The sequence below is a fragment of the Achroia grisella genome, unplaced genomic scaffold (assembly GCF_030625045.1).
Source record: "Achroia grisella isolate CSIRO2021 unplaced genomic scaffold, CSIRO_AGI_Agris_v1 utg1056, whole genome shotgun sequence".
Lineage (NCBI taxonomy): Eukaryota > Metazoa > Arthropoda > Insecta > Lepidoptera > Pyralidae > Achroia > Achroia grisella.
This window is the reverse complement of record NW_026712564.1, coordinates 1678092-1702786: the sequence shown is the minus strand read 5'-3', so window position 1 is coordinate 1702786 and position 24695 is coordinate 1678092. Positions and strand designations below refer to the sequence as shown.

At 32.7% G+C, this 24695-nt stretch overlaps 1 protein-coding gene across 1 annotated transcript in view; it reads right to left on the bottom strand.

Annotated features, from left to right (window-relative positions):
* The window catches only part of LOC131849639 (uncharacterized), a 37803-nt gene extending 13346 nt beyond the window's left edge, over positions 1-24457 (bottom strand). Inside the window, exons 1-2 of the mRNA XM_059199782.1 lie at positions 24256-24457; positions 1930-2068 (exon numbers count right to left, since the gene is read on the bottom strand). Coding sequence (XP_059055765.1) covers positions 1930-2058 — 129 coding nt within the window. The 5' untranslated portion in view covers positions 2059-2068; positions 24256-24457. The remainder of the gene's footprint in view (positions 1-1929; positions 2069-24255) is intronic.
* Between the last annotated feature and the right edge of the window lie 238 nt (positions 24458-24695).

The window sequence follows — 24695 nt, the reverse complement described above, 5'->3', positions numbered from 1 at the left end:
GCACAAGAAATACCATTTCACAACGAGTTTTCGTTTCCATAGACAATTTTACCACTACACATCAAATGTTTATCAGCTTGATTCACTTTCCAGTTACATAAAAATTTTGAGGCAAAGAACAACATGTTTTATATTAAAATACATCTATAAATGGTAGTACTTAAATATCGTAAAATTATTAATGACCATTAAAAATTAAAAATTAAAAATATCTCTATTCATGTAGATCTATTACAGACTCTTATGACATGTCAAATCTACCGTCGCGTCAGTTCGGAATGATTTCGAGATGAGAAGAACCAACAAGAAACTCAGCTCGTATTTTTTTTAAATACACACATTACATTAAAACGTAAATAATTCAGTCGCGGAATGCTCTCTTAATAATTCGTATTCTACATGGGGACTCCACTGCGCACGTGCGCCAAACTTGACGTGACTTTAATTTGAATTTGGAACAAAATTAAATTCGCGCCATATTTATGGCTTTCGGGGGAAATCGAGAGTGGTCGTGTAAGAGGCGTTTTTCACGGCGCTCTGAAGTACTGCGCCTTTTTAAGAGAAAAAAAATGGAGAAATTCTATTAAGTACATTTATTGAGGAAACACGAAGCTGTAATCAAATTTATTGGGGTATGATTTACCTTACTTCCTTTAATATAGTGAGGAAGTGTAATGTAAAATTTCATTATTATTATTATTATCTTTTCACATATATTAATATATATACACAAAATTATTATTATTTCTCCGATCACCGTACCGATGTAACTTTGACTGTTACACTTGTTTTGACCTCCACGATACAGGCATAGCCTAGTGTGAAGTCATTTATACATATACATAAATAAAATTGGAGTGTCTGTTTGTAATATTGAAATAACCGTTTTTTACTACATGCATATGAATATAAATACGCTACATACACCAAAATAACACTTTTTACAATTTTTGTCTGTCTGTCTGTTTGTTCCGGCTAATCTCTGAAATGGCTGGGCCGATTTAGCCGGGACTTTTTTTGGCAGGTAACTGATGTAATAAGGAGTAACTTAGGATACTATTACTTAGAAAAATAAAGTTAATTTTCACGCGGACGAAGTCGCGGATACAGCTAGTAGATAATATAATTTAATATAACAATTTCAAGACAATTCACACAGCGCCATCTAGACCCAAGTTAAGCTAGCTAAAGCTTGTGTTATGGGTACTAGACAACTGATACATATACATGGATATTTTTTTGTAAACACCCAGACCGACACAAACAATCATACTCATGAATACAAATGTTTGTGCCGTGCGAGGAATCGAACCCGCGACCATCGGAATTAAATCGGTGTCAGGTTGACCTCCTGCAAACCATGGTGGTAAATTCTCGATGAATTTGTCACAATGGGCTAACTGACCTGACTTCATGCTCATGTTATCACCCTCCACTGGTGCCCCGCCAGCGTAAACCGTTAGCGCAGGCGGGTGCACCATTCCATTATCATCCATGAAAAAAAAAGTTGTTGATAACACAAAAAACCCTAAGTGTAAATAAATAAATTTAGAAATAGAAATAGAAATAATCTTTATTCAAATAAACTCATTACAAGCTCTTTTAAATAGTCATATTTTGATTCTACCACTCATTCGGAATGCAGATTCATCACAAGAAGAATGAGCAAGAAACTTGTGTGTTGCTCTTTTTAATAGATGTTTTTTTTATATAAATAATTACAGTATAACAAGTAAGAGGCATGCGATAATCAACATAGAAGTCGCTACGCACTCATTATTAATGTAATCAGATAATATTGTCAGTGCTATAGATTTAAAGTTTTTCTATAAAAACATTATTATCGTTAACGAATTCTTCAATTTTATAGTAAGCTTTTTTGCAAAGGAACTGTTTTATTTGACATTTAAATAAATTTATTAAATTTACCTGAAATATCTTGTGTCCATTGGGATTGTCTTCACGCCGGTTGCGCAGGTCTATGGTCTGAAAACCATCGTCCAAACCATCGAAGGCTTTGTTAACACAACCGCCACCATCGGGATCTGACTGCGCCATGTTTTTGGGTCTAGAACAAGAAAACAGATTATAAAGAAGTATACTCTTCAGTATATTGTCTATCTCTGTTCAGAGACCTTACGTATTCCCTCACACAAGCGAGATAGGTATATTTTCAATCGAAATTTTGCCAATATTTACATCCCGCGCTACTTGACTTATACTGTATAAAAATAATATGTCATTTGAAAGCTTTAAAAAACATCAACACGGACTGCGCCATGTTTTTGGGCCTAGAATAAGAATACAAATTGTTAAGAAGTATATTCTTCAGTCTATTTCTATCTCTGTTCAGAGACCTTGTATCTTCCCTCACACAAGCGAGATAGCTATACTTTCAATCGAAATTTTGCCGTAAATATTTACGTCCCGCTCCACTCGACTTACTCTACTATTACAGTAAATACACTCGCGAGCAACCAAATCGACTCAAGCGCTACCTCTACATTCAAGCATTGTTCTAAATTGACAGACTGTAGCTTGACAGCCTCGGTGGTCTAGTGGTTTAGCACACCGCTTTACTATCCAATGGTCATGGGTTCGATTCCTCGCACGGTAAAAACATTTGTATTCATGAGTATGATTGTTTGTATCGGTCTGGGTGTTTTCTATGTATAATATGTATTTATTTACAAAAAAAATGTATCCATGTATTTAAATCAGTTGTCTAGTACCCATAACACAAACTCTGCTTAGCTTGGGACTAGATGGCGCTGTGTGAATTGTCCTGAAATATTATTATTATTTTTTTTTTATATTTCCAAAAGAAATCTCATCTCCCCTCTTAAGGAGAGGAGATGGCAACTTACATCTCTGTTCAGACACCTTGTATCTTCGCTCACACAAGCGAGACAGCACTTTCAATCGAAATTTGGTCGTAAATATTTACGTTCGGCTGTACTCGTCTTATTATTATTATTATTGTATTATTGTTCTAAATAAAAGTATACAGGATTTAAATAAAAATTGTCATTTGAAAGCTTGAAACCTAAGCTTTAAAAAAATATCAACACCGACTGCACCAGATTTTTGGGCATAAAGCAAGAAAACAGATTGTTAAGAAGTATATTCTTCAGTCTATTTCTATCTCTGTTCAGAGACCTTGTAACTTCGCTCACACAAGCGAGACAGCACTTTCAATCGAAATTTGGTCGTAAATATTTACGTTCGGCTGTACTCGTCTTACTCTATTATTACAGTAAATATTAAGGCATTTTTTTCGTTATACTGAAAATTCATTATAATTACGATATCTTGGGTATTTTTTAAATTTTCTTACATTTTTCATACGAATGAGCTAAAGATATGTCGTTTTTTGGTGAAAATAGAGGTTCTCAGTGACGTGGATTTCAAAAACGAACTTCTATAAAAAAAATCTGAGTAGAATGAAATGAGCACAATATCGATGCATATGCCACTTAAAATCTTAAGGCGATTTCTCCCAGCCTAACATTGCCTATGTTAGGCTGGGAGAGAGATAAATGAGAAATAGAGAATTATGTGAAATAGAGATTACGTGGACGACATTTAGGTAAATAACCTAAAATAAATAATAATAAAAGAAAGTAGGTACTGACATAAATACAATATGTATATAAAAAGACATATTAATATATATGTTGTACATTTATTTTATATGTAAATAGGTAAAATGAAAACGAAAATTATAGAAAATCTTTTTCTATAGTTTCCTTTTATCGATACACTTAAAAAACAAAACTATAACTGAACAAATAGGTGCCGTGAGGTCAAAAAGCTGCTATTGAGGGTTCCAATTGAAACTACTATTCAATAGGGATGATAGAAATTGAAGAAAATAATAATATATCATTAAATAGTCATTGTTATAATTATGGTTATGTTATGGTTAAAACCAAAAACATCTTAATAGCGCCATTTACAATTACCTGTGGCGCCATCTAGTTTGCACGGAGAGAACTAATACAACATTTGTAACAGTATAATATCTAATTAGTACATAAAACTTAATACACATCAATAATAAAAAATCCAGTGAATTCGGAAGATAGTTTCGAGAAATTGTAAGAATAAATGTTATTTTTTTGAATTAGGAATATAGTACATGGAAAATGTGTTTTAATTTGGATTTAGAAGTGAATTTTGTAGCACTGGATTTTATGTCAAGGGTTAAAATATTTCAGTGTTTAATAGCCTGCAACATGAAAAATTTGCAGACGAAGCTCGCACGATGAGCAGGAACGTGCAAAAGTAGATTCCTAGACCAATGAAGGTTTTTTTCTTTTTTTATTATTATTCATATATTTCCCGTATATAAACTTCCAAGCTTTTTACATTTTTAATTTTCTTATTTTGTTAATATATATAATGTTTATCACTATTTACCTTACCTAATAAATTACTTTTAAATACATACAGACTATTTTGTATATTCTTCTATAGGTATTTATATTATTGGGTTTTTAAACTTTTTTTTTACTTGTAGACAAATGAAGATTACTGCAAGTAAGGTAAGTAAGTATGCATTTGGGTTTTGATTTTACTTTTTTTTACTTGAATACAGGTTACGGTTAGTAAGATTATGCATGAGTAAGTGAAACCATTGCCGAAGCGAAGTCTCTCACCAATAATTTCTACTAGAACTATGGGAACCTGTTCCGCAGTTTAGAAAACCACGCATCTGAGCAACTAGTCACATGGGAATGGGCGCGTGTATATATAATGATTTCTATTACCACACGTACGTTGATTGTGTACAATTTCTGTGTCATTGATCACATCATCACAGTGGATATACCAGCTATTCAACTTTACATCGCTTCAATGGTTGCTTTTGTTGGAAACATGTAACCAGTGTACTTTTATATACAGGTGCCCCAGAACTCAACGTCAAACCGAAACGAGGTGACAGAATTGATTGTAACCATCATGAGAAACTTCTGAAAATAATCTATCCCATGCAGTTTGAAAAATATGGGCATTTAAGGAAAACCTAAAATTTTGGTCAAACTATAACCTTTTTCGGTTATTGTGGTAAATTTTTAAAATTTTGTACCATAACCCTAAATAATATTTCTAAAACCACAGTCAAAAGTAATGACACAATTGGCAAACAATATCATTACATAGTATAAAACAAAGTCTCTATCGCTGTCTGTACGTCCCTATGTATGCTTAAATCTATAAAACTACGCAACAGATTTTGAAGCGGTTTTTTTTAATAGATAGAGTGATTCAAGAGGAAGGTTTATATATATGATACATGTACACCCGTCCGAAGCCGCGGCGAGTAGCTAGTAATAAAATAAAGTTGTCATTTTTAAAAGTGTTGTTAATTAGAAACACTTTTTATATATGAGGTTGTAATTATTTGTAAGTATTGTTTAATTGGGAAGATGGTTATAGGCTGCCTGCTTGGAATCTACAGATTTCATTTTACTATACGGAGCTGGGAATTCAGATTTTGACACATTTTGAAATTGGATAAAAAAACCTTAAATTGAATAAAGGATTTTCTATTTTATTCTATTGGCATACTGTCTATAACTGCATGGTTGGGGGGCAGATGAAATGCATAAATTCATGACTATTAACTTTTGACTTACAATAGATTTAACAATAAGTATAAGTTGGACTTTATTACCCGCATTTAGCCTGGATCTTTGTTCGTGTAGAGCCGAGACTAACTCTAGTAGTCTCGCTTCTACACGAACTCCTATTAATAACTAACAGCCAGACAAGCTCTTCCCAGAAGCGTCGAAATTACCAAAGTAGCCAGCCAAGCTCCTCCTAAAAGCGTCGAGACTACTAGAGTAGCCAGCCAAGCTCCTCCTAGAAGCGTCGAGACTACTAGAGTAACCAGTCAAGCTCCTCCTAGAAGCGTCGAGACTACTAGAGTAACCAGTCAAGCTCCTCCTAGAAGCGTCGAGACTACTAGAGTAACCAGTCAAGCTCCTCCTAGAAGCGTCGAGACTACTAGAGTAACCAGTCAAGCTCCTCCCAGCGTCGAAGATGTTGTCTTCAGGCCTCACCTTACCGTCCCAAGGATTTAGATAACGGTTTATCATATATCACATAGATTACGCCCAGACAAACATACACACGTAAAGGATAAAGCTAATCTAAACTATGTATTGTCTCTGTACACATGCACAGATAATAACTCGCATGGTAAACATTATTATTGTGTGAATCTCAACGAGGTGCATTGAAAATAATTGTATATTCGTTGAATATAATTATAAAACACCATATTTCTTAATTAAATCTTATACATATATAAAATTCTCGTGTCACAATGTTAGTTATCATACTCCTCCCAAACGACTTGATCGAGTATTATGAAATTTTATATGCATATTCAGTAGGTCTGAGAATCGGCTACTATCTATTTTTCATACCCCTAAGGCATTGGGTTGTCCACCCCTAACATTATTTTTTTAAATTTTTTGTCAATTTTTATTATTATGTGTCATTAAAAATACATACAACCCTAAATTTTCACCCTATTATCACCAACTCCTATTTTTTATAGCGTTATTAATTTATATGGCAAAACAACGTTTGCCGGGACAGATAGTAATTATATATATTTATTAAAATGTCGATATAATTAACGGTGTAACCAAATGTTGAAGAGAAAAAAAATTACAATCGATATCTTGAGAACACACCGTTCTATATTTAAATATAATAATTAAAGAGGTTACAATACCTATTTTTGTTGGAGTTTCCAACAATTATTACACCTACATAAGTGTACAATGTAAATAAATTGACTTTAAAAAAAAAATTCAGTTGAAGTTTCTTGCCAGTTCTTCACAATTGAATCTGTATGCTGAACTGAAATATTAATACAAAAAACTTGACGGTCAAAAGCGGCTCAAAATTTCCTACGTGAATAAATGATATTTGGATTGGAATCAATATTGAAATAAACTAGTTAGATCAGCATAGTGCGCGTAAAAACCATCAATCATTACATAGTATAAAATAAAGTCGCTGTCGCTGTCTGTCCCTATCTATGTATGCTTAAATCTTGAAAACTACGCAACGGATTTTGAAGCGTTTTTATTAAATATATAAAGTGATTCAACAGAAAGGTTTATATGTATAATACATGTACACCCGGGCGAAGCCGGGGCGAGTAGCTAGTAAATAAGAATTAAATAATTTCAGAACAATTAAGTTAGTACTAGCTAAAGCTTGTGTTATAGGTACTAGATAATTGAAACAAATACATCGATTTTTTTCGTAAATAAATACATATTACACATAGAACACACCCAGAACTATACAAACAATCATACTCATGAATACAAATGCTTGTGGCGTGCGAGCATCGAACTCGTGACCGTCGGAATTAGGGTGTGCTAAACTGCTAGATCATCGAGGCCGTCAAATAGATGACACCCACGCAGAATTGTATAAACATCAATAATTTAAGTCGCAGATAACATTTTACATAATCTATGGCCTTAATGAACACATGAAGCCGTCTCTTATGACGTACGTTTTAGTGATTCGTATCCGTATCACGCGCACCGTACTATAACGCGCAGTAATGATACTATAATTAGTTGAGTACATACCTAGTTATGTATATAGCCGTCATAAAAATCATAAAATAATGATATATATAAACAAAATACCACAACAATGGAAAATGGAATTAAAGTACCTACATATTGTCTTTGGTTTATTTTATCAATGATACATATAAACAAGAAACCACAACAATGAAAAATGTATATACCTATACTCTATAATCTCTGGTCTAATTCATGTATAGCATTTGTAGTGGATGTTTATAACGTGCTCTGTGCATTTGCGGAGTCTGTATTGTGAAAATGGCGGGAACGACCGAATTAAATGTGAAAAGCGAATTAGCTTTTTATTTAAATTTATATTTAATTACAGTACACGTACATAAAGTATTTTATCTTTGGGAGTTGTACATTTAAATTCAAATTAAACAATGTTTTTTTATTGTGTTGTTTGGGCTAGTCAGGTGCATGGACCTGTAGCACTGCGACCTAGATAGATCTACTGTGCTCGCGATCAAATTTCGCTACCTAGACCCGTGACGGACAAGAATTGAAGGATATTCTTAGGAGCGATGTCAGGTTGACCTCCTCGTAGTTCCTCCCTGGAAACCATTGTGGTAATTGCCATTTGCCAAGATGGGTTAACTGACCCGACTTCATGCTCATTCTATCATCTTCCACTGGTGCCCCGCCAGCGTAAACCGTTAGCACAAAAGGGTGCATCATTCCTTTATCATCCATAAAAAATATACATATATATATATATATATATATATAAATATCCCCTTGGGCACTTTGTGGCTCAGACGTGCCGTATAGGTAGTTTTTTGTTGATCCTTTTTCACTTGTTGATCCGGAGGCCTTTTGTTGATCTAATGCCAGCTGACGATATATAAATGTTGATCCTTTTTGAGCCACAACTGTCACGACGAGTAATAATAATAATTAAGCGATTTATACACGATTTTATACAAATCCACCTTTTTGGCATTCGACCACTTCTTGATCCAATTCAAACGGGCCAATCAGGGTGCAGCATTTGCCAAGGGCTTCCTCATTGGCACGTTTGGACTACTACATTATGGCTACAGTAACTTAATAATGTCTAGCTAGTATTTCAAGAATAATACTCTACCTAATCTAAATATTTATAGAAATCAGTCTGGAGTAACGTGACTCCAGATCAAACCTCAATACTTGTTATTTTTTGGATGGGAATCTTTTCTTTTGTAACAACGTTACTGAGCGAATAAAGAGAAGACGCAACGGCGGATCCAGGGGGAGCGTCATGGAGGTCATGGGAGTCATGGGGGCGTCATGACTCTCCCCCCCCCCTTAGCCCAGAACTTAGGTAGACCACTAATTGAACTAAAAAATAATGAAACAGCAAATTTTTTTGCACGATCGGAGTGTTGGTGCAGTAGTATTAATTATAATTAAACATTGTTACTTAAAACATAACAGTTAAAGTACTATAACACTAAAAGCAAAATAGGTATTTTCAAAATACTTTTTCAAAATAAATTACCCTTTGAGTTTTTGTTCAAACCTCAGATATTATATTTATTTTAGGTATATCAATCAATACATAGTATAGCATAGTACAGTCTGTCTGTCTGTCTGTTTGTTCCGGCTAATCTCTGAAATAGCTGGACCGATTTTGACGGGACTTTTTTTGGCAAGTAGCTGATGTAATAAGGAGTAACTTACGCTACTGTTATTTTAGAAAAATAAAATAAAATTTCACGCGGACGAAGTCGCTGGGGCCAGCTAGTCTATAGATATACCGAGATTTAATGTTTAAGTTGCTATTATGTTATTGACAAAATTTTACTGTAATGTTACTATTACGTTATCCTACACAATTTGTATTATTTTGGATGAATAAATAAATAAATAAATAATAATCTATACATCTATACATTTAATAAAAATTGGAGTGTCTGTTTGTAATATTGAAAAAACCGTTTTTTACTACATGCATATGAATATATATAAGGTACATATACCAAAATAACTATTTTTATAATTTTAGTCTGTCTGTCTGTTTGTTCCGGCTAATCTCTGAAATGGCTGGACCGATTTTGACGGTACTTTTTTTTGGCAGGTAGCTGATTTATAAGGAGTAACTTAGGTTACTTTTATTTTAGAAAAATAAAGTTAAATTCCACGCGGACGAAGTCGCGGGAACACCTTGTTTTTAATAAAAACATCTTTTTTATGGTACTTGAGAATGTTGAAGCCTGTTGTTTGTAATATTGAAATAACCGTTTTTTACTACTTGCATATGAATATAAATACGGTACATACACCAAAATAACATATTTTACAATTTTTGTCTGTCTGTCTGTTTGTTCCGGCTAATCTCTGAAATGGCTGGACCGATTTTGACGGGACTTTTTTTGGCAGGTAGCTGATGTAACAAGGAGTAACTTAGGCTACTTTTATTTTAGAAAAATAAAGTTAAAAACCACGTGGACGAAGTCGCGGGAACAGCTAGTGTATAATATATTAGAGATACCTACGTGTTTTTTTATTGATGACTAGCTGTACACGGGATTTCGTCCGTGTTGAATTTAACTTTATTTTTCTAAAATATAAGAAGTTAAATTCCACGCGGACGAAGTCGCGTGTACAGCTAGTTGTCGGTAGTCTAGCGATTTATCTAGCACACCGCTTTGATTCCTGCTTGGTGGTCGAGGGTTCGATTCCTCGGACGCTGCAAACATTTGTATTCATGAGTATGATTGTTTGTAACGGTCTGGGTGTTTTCTATGTATAGATAATATATATGTATTTACGAAAAAAAACTTTGTATTTATATCAGTTGTCTAGTACCCATAACATAATCTTCAGCTAGCTTAACTTGGGTCTAGATGAAGCTGTGTGAATTGTCCTGAGATTACTATTATTACTATAATAAATCTTTTCAAATCAGCCGATGTTTATTTTTGCCATAATACGTGCTGTTACCATGTGATAATATTACGTACGTACTTATTAAACTATTAACTTATTATTAAATTGTTTGTAACGGTCTGGGTGTTTTCTATGTATAGATAATATATATGTATTTACGAAAAAAATCTTTGTATTTATATCAGTACCCATAACATAATCTTCAGCTAGCTTAACTTGGGTCTAGATGAAGCTGTGTGAATTGTCCTGAGATTACTATTATTACTATAATAAATCTTTTCAAATCAGCCGATGTTTATTTTTGCCATAATACGTGCTGTTACCATGTGATAATATTACGTACGTACTTATTACTGTTTTAAATGTGATGCGTTCATTATTTATATTTCCTTTGAATTAAAGACAAATGTAAGTATATATATATATACTTACATTTGCACACTTAGTTGATCCAGCCACGATCCGTAGATATTGCTGATTCCACTGTCTCTCTCTTTCTACTACTATAACGGTAGCGTGGCGGAACGGCAACATGTTGCCGTTCCGCGTTCTACCACTATCTTTGTATTCTAATATGCGATGTTGCCGTTCCGACCGAGACCATGCGTTGTTGCCAAATGTATTCGTCGATAGTAGTAGATACCTATACTCGATATATATTTTTTCAACAATTTCCTGCAATAGTGAATCCGTATCGGCATTTTTTTTAAATGCACAAAGATTTTTTGGCTCTGAATATATTTAAAAATCATTTACTTGTGTGTTGATGAATTTATATACTAGTACATGAAGTACCTAATACTTGTTTTGATTTGAATAGGTAGCGATATTATGAATTTATTATACGTAATCTAAAGATTTTGACGAAATAAAAGTAATTAGTTATCTGTTAACCTTGACTTCATGCTGGCATCAGTATTATCAGATGATGAACATACTCTTCGAAAACTTACAGCAGAAATATCGTGTTTGGACTCATTAGATAGGTCTCGATGAATAGAGTTTAAAAAACTTAAAATAAATGGTACATTAGAAATAATGTATAAAAACCCCTTACGTAAAATTCAACCACTTTAAACTTAATAATAATAATAATTAGGAAAAGAGAAAAGCTATACATGCACTGAAAGTAATTGATGCCTTCCACACAATATTTTCAGTATTAAACAACTCTGTTTGTTCAGTAAAAGTGTAAATACACTGGTAACCTTTAATCATATTTTATATGCAAACATTACATATACAAACACTAAAGTTTTATTTCAGAATAGCCAGTAGTTTTGAAGAAATAAGTCTTTGAAATTGTACGTGTAACTTATATATATACCTACTAGTTTTTTCACCATAACAAACAACACCAATATGGCCTAGTTAGTAGTTTACCTGTGTACCAATTAATAATAATAGTAATCTCAGGACAATTCATACAGCTTCATCTAGACCCAAGTTAAGCTAGCTGAAGATTATGTTATGGGTACTGATATAAATACAAAGATTTTTTCGTAAATACATATATATTATCTATACATAGAAAACACCCAGACCGTTACAAACAATTTAATAATAAGTTAATAGTTTAATAAGTACGTACGTAATATTATCACATGGTAACAGCACGTATTATGGCAAAAATAAACATCGGCTGATTTGAAAAGATTTATTATAGTAATAATAGTAATCTCAGGACAATTCACACAGCTTCATCTAGACCCAAGTTAAGCTAGCTGAAGATTATGTTATGGGTACTGATATAAATACAAAGATTTTTTTTCGTAAATACATATATATTATCTATACATAGAAAACACCCAGACCGTTACAAACAATCATACTCATGAATACAAATGTTTGCAGCGTGCGAGGAATCGAACCCTCGACCACCAAGCAGGAATCAAAGCAGTGTGCTAGCTAAATCGCTAGACTACCGACAACTAGCTGTACACTCGACTTCGTCCGCGTGGAATTTAACTTCTTATATTTTAGAAAAATAAAGTTAAATTCAACACGGACGAAATCCCGTGTACAGCTAGTCATCAATAAAAAAACACGTAGGTATCTCTAATATATTATACACTAGCTGTTCCCGCGACTTCGTCCACGTGGTTTTTAACTTTATTTTTCTAAAATAAAAGTAGCCTAAGTTACTCCTTATTACATCAGCTACCTGCCAAAAAAAGTCCCGTCAAAATCGGTCCAGCCATTTCAGAGATTAGCCGGAACAAACAGACAGACAGACAAAAATTGTAAAATATTTTATTTTGGTGTATGTACCGTATTTACATTCATATGCATGTAGTAAAAAACGGTTTTTTCTATATTACAAACAGACACTCCAATTTTTATTAAATGTATAGATGTATAGATTATTATTTATTTATTTATTTATTCATCCAAAATAATACAAATTGTGTAGGATAACGTAATAGTAACATTACAGTAAAATTTTGTCAACAACATAATAGCAACTTAAACATTAAATCTCGGTATATCTATAGACTAACTGGCCCCAGCGACTTCGTCCGCGTGAAATTTTATTTTATTTTTCTAAAATAACAGTAGCGTAAGTTACTCCTTATTACATCAGCTACTTGCCAAAAAAAGTCCCGTCAAAATCGGTCCAGCTATTTCAGAGATTAGCCGGAACAAACAGACAGACAGACAGACAAAACTTGTAAAATATGTTATTTTGGTGTATGTACCGTATTTATATTCATATGCAAGTAGTAAAAAACGGTTATTTCAATATTACAAACAGACACTCCAATTTTATTTACATGTATAGATGTATAGATTAAAAAAAAAGTAACAGTCATAAGGCTAGTCGTATGCCTAATATATATAATAATGTAATAAATTCATTTAAACAGAAATTGCGGGAACATTATTTAAATTTGTAACTTTTTTACTGTCCTTCTCCTTTTTTCACATCTTTCTGTTATATCCATATAGTTCTCTCTATATTTTCTGATTTTCTTACTTTCAATTTGAGACTGTACTTATAATTTGATTATCGGATCATTATGTATTTACTTATATATAATATTTATACATTTATGGGTTATATTTAGATATATATTTATGTATGTATATTGTTATTTTTTTATAGAAATGTATATTTTGCTTATCTTTATTATCTTTATAAATCTTTTTTTGACATTTCTTATTTATATTAGTGCACCGCCAATAATCTTTCGCTGCACCACTCATGGTTGCCTGGTAAATAACGCGGCAAAATATTAAGTCCGCCACATGTACAAATTTTTTTGTGCATTAAAGTTAAAGAAATAAAAAAATACAATACTGTTTAATGAAAATGCGTGTTGTCTAGTGCTTTGAGATGTATCAAAATAAGGTCAACAAAAAAAGTCCGTGATGGTATATGTCTATCTCTTAAGGATAACCAACAATAACCATTTTTTATCTTTTACATTTTACGGGATTTTTTTTTATCGTATGTTTCCCTTAAAATCATGTAAACTATGTTATTATGTCATAATCTAAAGAAATAATAATATTTTATAGTGACATATCCACTATAAAATACCAAAAAGTAGCAATGTAATTCGTTACGCGCGAATCGGGTGTTATAAGGTCAAAGGTCGGTGCACCCCGCGTATTTGATAAATAGTGCTTCTCTGGATGTCTTTAAGAGAAAATGGCAGTATGTACGTGTATATGTACAAGTCCTTAAGTGTTAAGTTTTTCAAATGTACATACAGTAAAGAATAAATATTTTTAAGTACAGTACTTACGTACATTAATATAATACCTACTTTTTACTTGTATCTATTGTTATCAAAATTAAATTATAAGTTCTTAACTTGACCACGACTATGTGACCCTCTCTTGGCGCCAAAACGAGTGAAAAAATGAACAGCATACGACGACGACGCAGTACCTATAGAGTGGAGCAACTGCTTATTCAGTTTTATTCAACTATTTAGTCCCTCCACCGTTACAATGAATGGAGGCGGATATTACAATGTACGTAGCATTGCGAATATAAAATATCTAGATTAGGTATAATAAATTCATAATTCATAGGCCGTTACGGTATCAGAGCCAAAGTCTTCTTTCTTTGTTTATGTACTGTTAGATGCGACAGCGACTTTGTTTTTATATTACTATGTAATGATTGATATACCTAAAATAAATAAAATATCTGAGGTTTGGACAAAAATTCAAAAGGTACTTAATTTTTAAAAAGTATTTTGAAAATACCTATTTTGCATTTAGTATTTGAAATACAAAACACAAAACTATTTTTGTTTTTAGAGTGACATTTCTATGAATTCACTGTCGATAGCGAGCGGTGCGATGGAAAAAGATAACCGTTTATAAAAATATAATAAATAACCCTAGACAATTAACACAGACTGATACTGAACTGATATAAATAGATATTTTTATTTTGTAAATACATATATAATATACATATAAAACACCCAGACCGATGAAAACAATCGATGACCGATGAGTACAAATGTTTGCATCGTGCGAGAAATCGAACCCGCGGCCATCGGATGTAAAGCGGTGTGACCACCGAGGCAGTCGAAATATATAAATAATCTTATGAATTTAATTTATTCTAATTTGTTTATGTGCGCGGGGTGCGGTGTACGGTGCTCCCCCCTGCCTCCACCGTTGCTGGAGCTTGCATGTATGGAGCATTGCGAATATAAAATATCTAGATTAGTAAATTCATAATTGATAGACCGTTACGGTATCTATATATATTCGGATTAAAATAAGTATCGCAGTAAGGACCAGTATATAAAGTGATCAACACAATTAACTGATTTTTGAAATATATATACAGAGCCAAAAAGTCTTTGTGTATTCAAAAAATATCTAATTTGTTTGTGTGCGCGGGGTGCGGTGTACGGTGCAGGGGGGACCCTGCCTCCACCGTTGCTGGAGCTTGCATGTATGGAGCATTGCGAATATAAAATATCTACATTAGTAAATTAATAAAGTCATAATTGATAGACCGTTACGGTATCTATATATATTCGGATGAAAGTAAGTATCGCAGTAAGGACGAGTATATAAAGTGATCAACATAATTAATTGATTTTTGGAATATATTCAGAGCCAAAAAGTCTTTGTGTATACCAAAAATTTAGCCGTTCGGAGCCATTCAGTCACGAATTATTAGTAAAAAAAGTGTCGAGTATATCGTACTATCGACGAATATATATGGCCGCATCGCAAAATAGAATGCGACGTTGCCATACCGCCTGAGATATACGCGATAGAGGTCAAGTTATTCAGTGCAAAAGGTGGAATCGGCAAGTGTTTAGGTTGTGGCGTGATCAACAAAGTGCCCAAAGAGGTGTTTATATATATATATATATATATATATAGTTGCTGACTTCACGAACTCCATTCCACCTCAAAATTAAATAATATGCTAAAGGTTTTTTGAAGTTTAGTTACGCAATAAATTTCTGAACGCACCCCGTTTGACAGGTTTGTATGGGAAAATAAAATAGTTGTTTTTACTATTTTCTATGGAATTTCTTTATATTTTATCAAAACTTAAATCTTCCTTGGAGTTCTACAAATATTTCAAAACCAAAAATAGCCAATTCGGTCCAGCCGTTCTCGAGTTTTAGCGAAACTAACAAACTCATCTCATCTCTTAATAGAATCTTTTAAACGCCAAAGTTGTGAGTATGGATGGATATTTGTTACTCTTTCACGCAAAAACTACTGAACGGATTTTGATGAAACTTTACAGCAATATAGCTGATACATCAGAATAATACATACGCTATAAATGTCATGTAAATGTAAAGCAGACGAAGTTGCGCGGGTCTACTAGTCATATATAATGCAAATTATATACCTACTGTGATTGTTATTAACCATTGTTAATATTTTCATCACTAAGAGTACCATTCAAGATCAGAGGTCAGTGGAAAATCTTTTGTGTGTGAATATGTATAGACGGGGAGAGGAGGGGATTGTTAGTAATGGGAATTAGACGCCTTATTGCCAGCAATGTACCAGGTCCAAATAACCTTCAGGTCCTAGCATTAAAATCCATTAAGTATTTTATGAGGTTATCGCGTACATCAGACCGAAGAGTTCTTTGAGACGGTTCCTTGTTTTTAATTAACAGCGTTTTATTACTATAACTGGATAGATGTATGTTATATATAGGCTAATCTTTTATGATCCAGGAATCAAAAATTTCAGGTAATGCATGAATGAGACCAGTTATGAATATCCAAGATTCAAGAATTTTGTGTAAGAACCGGAGCCAATATATATAAGTACAATTCGCAAACCGGTATCTAGTCCCAATATAAGCAGAGCTTGTGTTATGGGTACTACACAACGGATATACACAGATTTACATTTTCTATTTCGTAATTACACACATAAATACACAGACTCCCAGACCGAAATAAACAACTCATAAATAGAAATGTTTTGTACCGTGAGGATTCGAACCCGCGACCATCGGAAGTAAGGCGGTTTTAACACGTTGGGCCACCTGTCAATTTCCGCTACAATTACATAAACAACAGATCACAAATATTCAATTCGAAAACCTGACTATTTCTCTTATTAATTGTTTAACCAGTTGTTGTGTATTGAATGTTTTTTCTATTTTATTATTTAATTGAATTAGTGCTAATCGGTGGTTTGTATTCACACACTTAAATTAGTAATAAGTACGAATAAATTATTTAAAAGAGCAACACACAAAGTTTCTTGCTTGTTCTTCTTGTGATGAGACAGCATTCCGAATGAGCAGTAGATTAAAAAAAAAATGTTATGACTATTCAAAAGTGCTTCAATGTAAGTTTATTTGAATAAATGATTTTCTATTCTATTCTTATTCTGACCACCGCTACTGGAAGCGTTACGATCTTCTCTAATGGTGATCAAATTCCGACCGTTATTGAATCTACACCCATATTGCGATACGTGTGTCGACCCGGAACGTATCATCAGGCACTGAATAGAGTTCAGATATAGCTTGGAAGCCTAGTGTTGATTGTTCGGCGACCAAACCGAGATATCTTCCAGGTTTAATCAAGGTAAGATTGAGGAATTGTCAGTAAGTTTATCCACAAATCTATAAATTAAGATGGTCTGTTTTGACTGTTACCTGCAATGTTAGTCATTTACAGAATAGTGCGGATGAAGTTTATTATATAAAAAAATGTAAATATAGTTTTTATATTACTTATCAAATATTATAAACGCGAAAGTTTATGAGTATGGTTGGATGTTTGTTACTCTTTCACGCAACAACTACTGAACGGATTTTGATGTAATTTTACAGTAATATAGCTTATACATCAGATTAACATATAGGCTATAAATTTCACGCGGATGAATCCACGGGCACGTGTAATCTATACATATAAATAAAATTGGAGTGTATGTTTGTAATATTAATTAAACATGTATATGAATATAAATACGGTACTTACACAGAATTAACATTTTTTACAATTTTTGTCTGACTGTCTGTTTGTTCCAGCTAATCTCTGAAATGGCTTGACCGATTTTGACGGCACTTTTTTTGGCAGGTAGCTGATGTAATAAGGAGTAACTTAGGCTACTTTTATTTTACAAAAATAAAGTTAAAATCCACGCGGACGAAGTCGCGGGTGTAGCTAGTATCATATAAAATTCTCGTGTCACAATGTTGTAATTGTTCGCCTGTTTTCTCTGCCTACTTCGTAAGGAACGGCGTGAAGATATAAATAGTATATACATATATATATATATATATGATAGCGCAAACTCAATACAATGACTATTTTCATTGTTAATTGATTAATTTAATTATATTCGACCTGTATTGATCAAATCACTGTTATTTAATATTTAACATAATGAAGTATTAAAGTTAAGGATTATTATAAATATTGTAAATAACGCCATCTAGTACTTATAGACCGAACTAAGTTGTTTGTCATAAGATAATCGTTACGCCTGCTTCTCTCCCTACTACACTGAATTCGGTCTATAAATACGGAGGTCGGTAATTGAATAACTCTCTTTCTGTGTGTAACCGTTGCACCGAATACATCTCTGGAATTTGATAAAAGTGTTTATTATTTAATTATCGTAACGATGAGTTGTCTGGTATCAATCCCCGCTCTAACATCAGAAGAGAGGGATGATCATCACGCCCAAGAAACTAATAACAATCTAATAAACCATCGTGTCATTCACTGACATTGAGAATAACAAATCATTTATTTAAATAAACCTACATTGAAGCACTATCTACCGCCCATTCGGAAATTTGTCTTATGAAAAATGAGCGGAAAACTTGCGTGTTACTCTTTTGAATAATTTAGTTGTAATTTTACATTTTTAAGCTGGACGATAAGAATACAAACTACCACCAGCACCAATTCAATAGACTCACAATAAGAAATACACAACTGGTTGAGTAACTAAATAGGGGTAAATCAGTCGTAGTGGTTAGAGCAGACTAATGTCTACTCAACCATAATTTAGAGAGCCCAATGATTCGTCTCACCATTCCGCCACGTGTCTCGACATGTTAGTGAGCATGACTATGACGCTCAACCACGTCATAACTGTTTAGAATTATTATGTGATAGTTATTCATAACATTAAGGATAAGAACATCTTTAAAGTATTGACCGCGTCACTGCCAAAATAATTAGCAACAACGAATTTAATATTCTACAAAAACAAATAGAACTATACAAACGGAAACTTAATGAAGTATATTTATCGGATTTCAATCCTGATAATCGTAGGCTTACAATAGTAAAATAGTGCCAGCAAGTAGATTCATTGATTGAATTGTGAGGTCGTTCTACAACCGAGTATAACTACTATGATGATAATAATTTAATTACTTTAGATAAAAAAAAAAGGGTATGAATAATTAAATTTTATAAAATACAGCTTTCAATTTTGAATTACTAAATAAAATATAAAATTTTAATTATACAAAGTCCAAAATAACGGGCTACTCCCTTTTATAGCTATAATAACAATAAAAGGTTCTTCATTCTTCTACCATTGAAAAAATAAAATGCAACCAAAAAAATATTTCAGTCAGAATAACCGAACAAGCTTCAAAAAATAAAAACAGATTCGACATTAGATATGGCAATGGTACCCCCTACAAACTTAACGATTTCGTTTTCCGTAAGGATACCCAACGATTACAAAAAAAAAAAATAATAATAATAATAAAAGACAAATATAAAGAAATTTAAACAATATTAGAAACCTGTTCACAACTCGTCTGGTCGGTTCGCGTGCTGCTCGTATAATGCCTTTTTTTAATCAGTCTGTGACGAAAGTGGCGGCGCCACTGTCTGTATAAACTTTACGCTCTGCTTAATAAATTACATTAACGTAATAAAATATTACAAAAATGTTTTTATGTTAAAAAATAAGTAACTAATATTATGTGCCAGTATTAGTGATAGTTTCTACAGTTTGTGATAAATACGTTTTGTAAAAAATCCACGGACTGATACTGTTTTGTGTTAAAATCGTATGTGTAATCAAGTTAAATTGAAATCACAACCGTACAATAGTTAAAACAAATAAAATAAATACTAGGCCATTATAATACATAATCTTCACTAACAGGCAAGACATTACGAACATTTAATTACAATAATCTCTTTAATGCGGGTGTTTGGATAATTGTTATCAATTCAAATATCCACTATTGTAAGGTACTGACATAAACCGTTATAGCACTTGAAATGAATTCGTAAATTAGAACAAAATATTGCAGTAGATCTGGTTCAATGGCAACGAGTCTGAATTTAAATATAAATTCGCAGGATCTAATCCTAACAACTTATCTCACTTTTTGTGAAGCCAAAACAATTTATCTACAATATTGTGTGCATTGTTATTATTCTGTATAGTATTTGGGCTGCTTATTACAATATTATTAACATATTACGAAGCTAGATTCAGTGTAGTCTTACCTTCAAAGTTTAAAGAGCAAAACTGTAGACTAACTAAATTGACAACATTTTAAATAATTACCAAATGAAATTGCTCCACATGACTACAGTCCCAGCCTACAAGAAAGATATGAAGGGAAAATTAAAATATATACCGTCTTATGAAAAAAAAAAACCTGGTTTAGCACTAGTAATAAACCATTGACCAAAGTATTATTATTAATACATAAAGAAGTTTATCTCTAAACTGTGATTCGCCTATGGTCTAAAGTTAGACCTGCGATGCCCCTAGTTTAACTGTAGTACTGAGAAGTTCTCTGTTAGATCTGGATTCGTAATAATGTTACGTTTATTCCAAGTATTAACTTCAGGGATGGTTTAAACCAGGATTATTTAGACACGTTTCGTCAGAATTTTAACAGATTTTTTGTAATAAGACCGATAATGTCATTAAGAGGAATACTACTCTTAAAGCATAATTAGCGGAAATGTCTGGTTATTGTGAAAGAATTTGTTTAGAAAGGGATCGCTTACAAGAAATCTTCCACGCATATGACCAATGCTCATATGAGGCTACATTGGAACGAATATCTTTCCTAGAAAATAAATTGAGTGAAGCTCAAGCTCAAATTTCTTTTCTCATATCGTAGAAACAAGTTATTTTTCAGAAAAATACATGCCATTTATATAGTGAACTGATTACTTGCAACAACATCGCGGGATCTGAAAAAGCTAAGGCGATAGATTTAACCGCCACATCTACCTGTTAATTCGATCAAGCGAAATTTTATGGGTAGTAATCAAACAAATAAATATGTCAAGTTAAACAAATAAATAAAAAAAGAAAAAAAACGCAAATTTATTCAAGACACATGAAGTAAAATTAAAATCTATATCGCTCAAAATGAAATAAAAGAGTATTTATTAGCTATAGAACATTTAGTTGGGTTAAGCCCTAAATAACTTATATCGTATAATCATTACACATCTGCAAGTTGTAACAGTGTTAATGGGACTAGAGAGTCACAGTCTATGACATTTCCCTCTGTACAGGATACTTTAGCTGAGACTCAACCAATAGAAAATGTAATTGACAACTGTCAACTAACTAGTTCTTTTAAAACGTATATCATCTCAGATAGTTTGCGTATACATATGGGTAAAATATTATCAAAACCCAGAAAGTATTTAAAGTAAATGAAATGAAAGTACTGCTTCCCGGGTTTTTAATCTTTGGCACATAACTAACAAAATAATAAATGAAAAGAATTTTGACAGTAATAGTACTATTATACTTTGTTTTGGCAATTCGTGGAATGTAAATAAACAGGATTATAGATTGTATACACGCACTCGCAAATATTATTGAGCAGGGTGTAGGTAGACTAATAATATCATCTTTGCTAATATTAATGCATTGCATCAGTAAAATGATAAAATATTGAAACTTAATTTGTGATGGCACAATTTGTCAGTGCATAGTGAAAAACTGTTATTTTTTTTTATACAAATAAAATAGTTAATAATTGTTATGACAGGAGGTACAATACGCCTTTATTGTAAACAAAAGTTGGCCTATACTAAATTACTAGCATATAATTTATTTAACGATAAATTAAATGTAGTTTAACGAAGTACTGTAATAAAACGGCAATAAACATAGAATGTACTAAATAGTATACCAATAAATGAATGTATTGTATAAACTGTTTATTTTGGATAGATATAACTTTCTTCTAAAGATTGTATAGATAGAAATTATTTAATTTCTATTGACTAGAGTAGTACCTGTAAGGGCCTACTTATAAAAATAAATATTTCAATTTGTGTCACCGTTCATAGGCCGCCATCTTATGACAATACTTATCAACTACCCTCGAAGAAACAAAAGTGACAACATCAAAAACAATAAGAGTAGTGACTAGTGGCACATGAACACATGAAGTCGATCCTGAGTTCAAAACTTCACAGATCCATGATAACCGTGATAGCTGTACTGAAGAAAATTAGCAATGAATAATGAAGCCACTTGTCTGTACGGGTGTAAACACTTAGTCTGACAACTGGGCACAACTTTTTGCTATTATTATTACAAAAATATGAAAGCCACTTGTCTGTACGGGAGTAAAAACTCAGTCTGACAACTGGGCTCAACTTTTTGCAATTATTATTACAAAGATATGAAAGCCACTTATCTGTACGGGTGTAAACACTCAGTCTGACAACTGGGCTCAATTTTTTGCTATTATCATTACAATTATAAGCAAGCCACTTGTCTGGACGGGTGTAAACAACTGTCTGACAACTGGGCCAACATTTCTATTAAGTTTTTCTTTAATAATAGAATTATAACATTATTTCTGTTACAGATTAGGATATTCGCATGCTCAGAGCACGAGCAGCTCATCAGGATAGCCGTGATAGCGCAAACTCAATACAATGACTATTTTCATTGTTAATTGATTAATTTAATTATATTCGACCTGTATTGATCAAATCACTGTTATTTAATATTTAACATAATGAAGTATTAAAGTTAAGGATTATTATAAATATTGTAAATAACGCCATCTAGTACTTATAGACCGAACTAAGTTGTTTGTCATAAGATAATCGTTACGCCTGCTTCTCTCCCTACTACACTGAATTCGGTCTATAAATACGGAGGTCGGTAATTGAATAACTCTCTTTCTGTGTGTAACCGTTGCACCGAATACATCTCTGGAATTTGATAAAAGTGTTTATTATTTAATTATCGTAACGATGAGTTGTCTGGTATCAATCCCCGCTCTAACATATATATAATTATATATATATATATTTCATTAGTCCACAGATGAGTAGCTGATGGCATAGAAATTCATAGAATACTAATCATGCAAGTGTCGTACTTGACCGATATTTTAGGTCACCAGTGCAATTACTTGTGAAGTCTCTGTAACGTAATGACATGTACTATCTAGTCATCATTTTTATATTAGACTAGTACAGCAAAATCTTTATACGACCTCAGGTTTAGCGGTTTAATACACCACCTCACTATCTGTGATCGCAAGTTTTATTCTATACTAGCTGTTCCCGCTACTACATACGTCCGCATGGAATTAACTTTAGTTTTCTAAAATAAAAGAATTTTGTCTAAAATAAAAATAGCCTAAGTTACTCCTTATTACATCAGCTACCTGCCAAAAAAAGTCCCGTCAAAATTGGTCCAGCCATTTCAGAGATTAGCCGGAACAAACAGACCGACAGACAGACAGACAAAAACTATAAAAAATGTTATTTTGATGTATGTACCGTATATATATTCATATGCATGTAGTAAAAAACTGTTATTTCAATATTACAAACAGACACAATAATTTTATTTATATGTATAGATAAGTATTTGTATTCATGAATTTGATTGTACTGACCTGAGCATTTTTTATTTACAAAAAGTACTTAAATATTTTTATCAGCTGCCTAGTGCCCGTAGTACAAGATCAGGTTAGGTAGAGACTAGATGGCGCTGTGCAAATTATCCTCGAGTACTATTATAACCCTATATTTATAATAAACGTTGCTAGTTGAACTAAATTGCAAGATCGCTTTGAATATTCCATATCGTAACTATTAAGATATTCTATATTTTTTTTAATTACAAAACAGTTTACTTTTTTTCTTAAAATATAATTGTCTATTGATGAATAACTTTTTAATTTTGGTTAAGTATTTTCTTAAGGTATATAATAAAAAAAAAATTTTTTTTTTATTTAATCTATGCATATTTATTATTTTAGATTCAGATTACGTAGTTCGATACTCACTTTATTTACTTTCACGAATCAATCCATCCTACATAGAACAGAACACAAAAAAACACAACCTCAATAAGACATTCCACTCACAGCACTGGCACAACACTGATTACAAAATATATGACGCAATACGAAGAAAGTAAAAGTGTAACCGCGATTCCGAATTCGAAATTTGAAATTTACGCGCGAAACGTGCGTAGTATCACCTGTCGGGCGACGGACTGCGCATGCGCGAGCCGCTGGTTGGTCAAGGAGCAAGGACCGTGCAACCTGCTCGGCCGGATGTAGGGTTGCCTTGCCTACAACCTGTACAATCGACCGCGGAACAAAAAATGTTAATAATGGCGCGGTGAAGCCTGACGGGGACTCATGTTGGCTAATCAGGGAGTATTCATTGTAATGTTTCATAATAAGTGCCTATATTTGCATGATATTACTGGCATAAAATA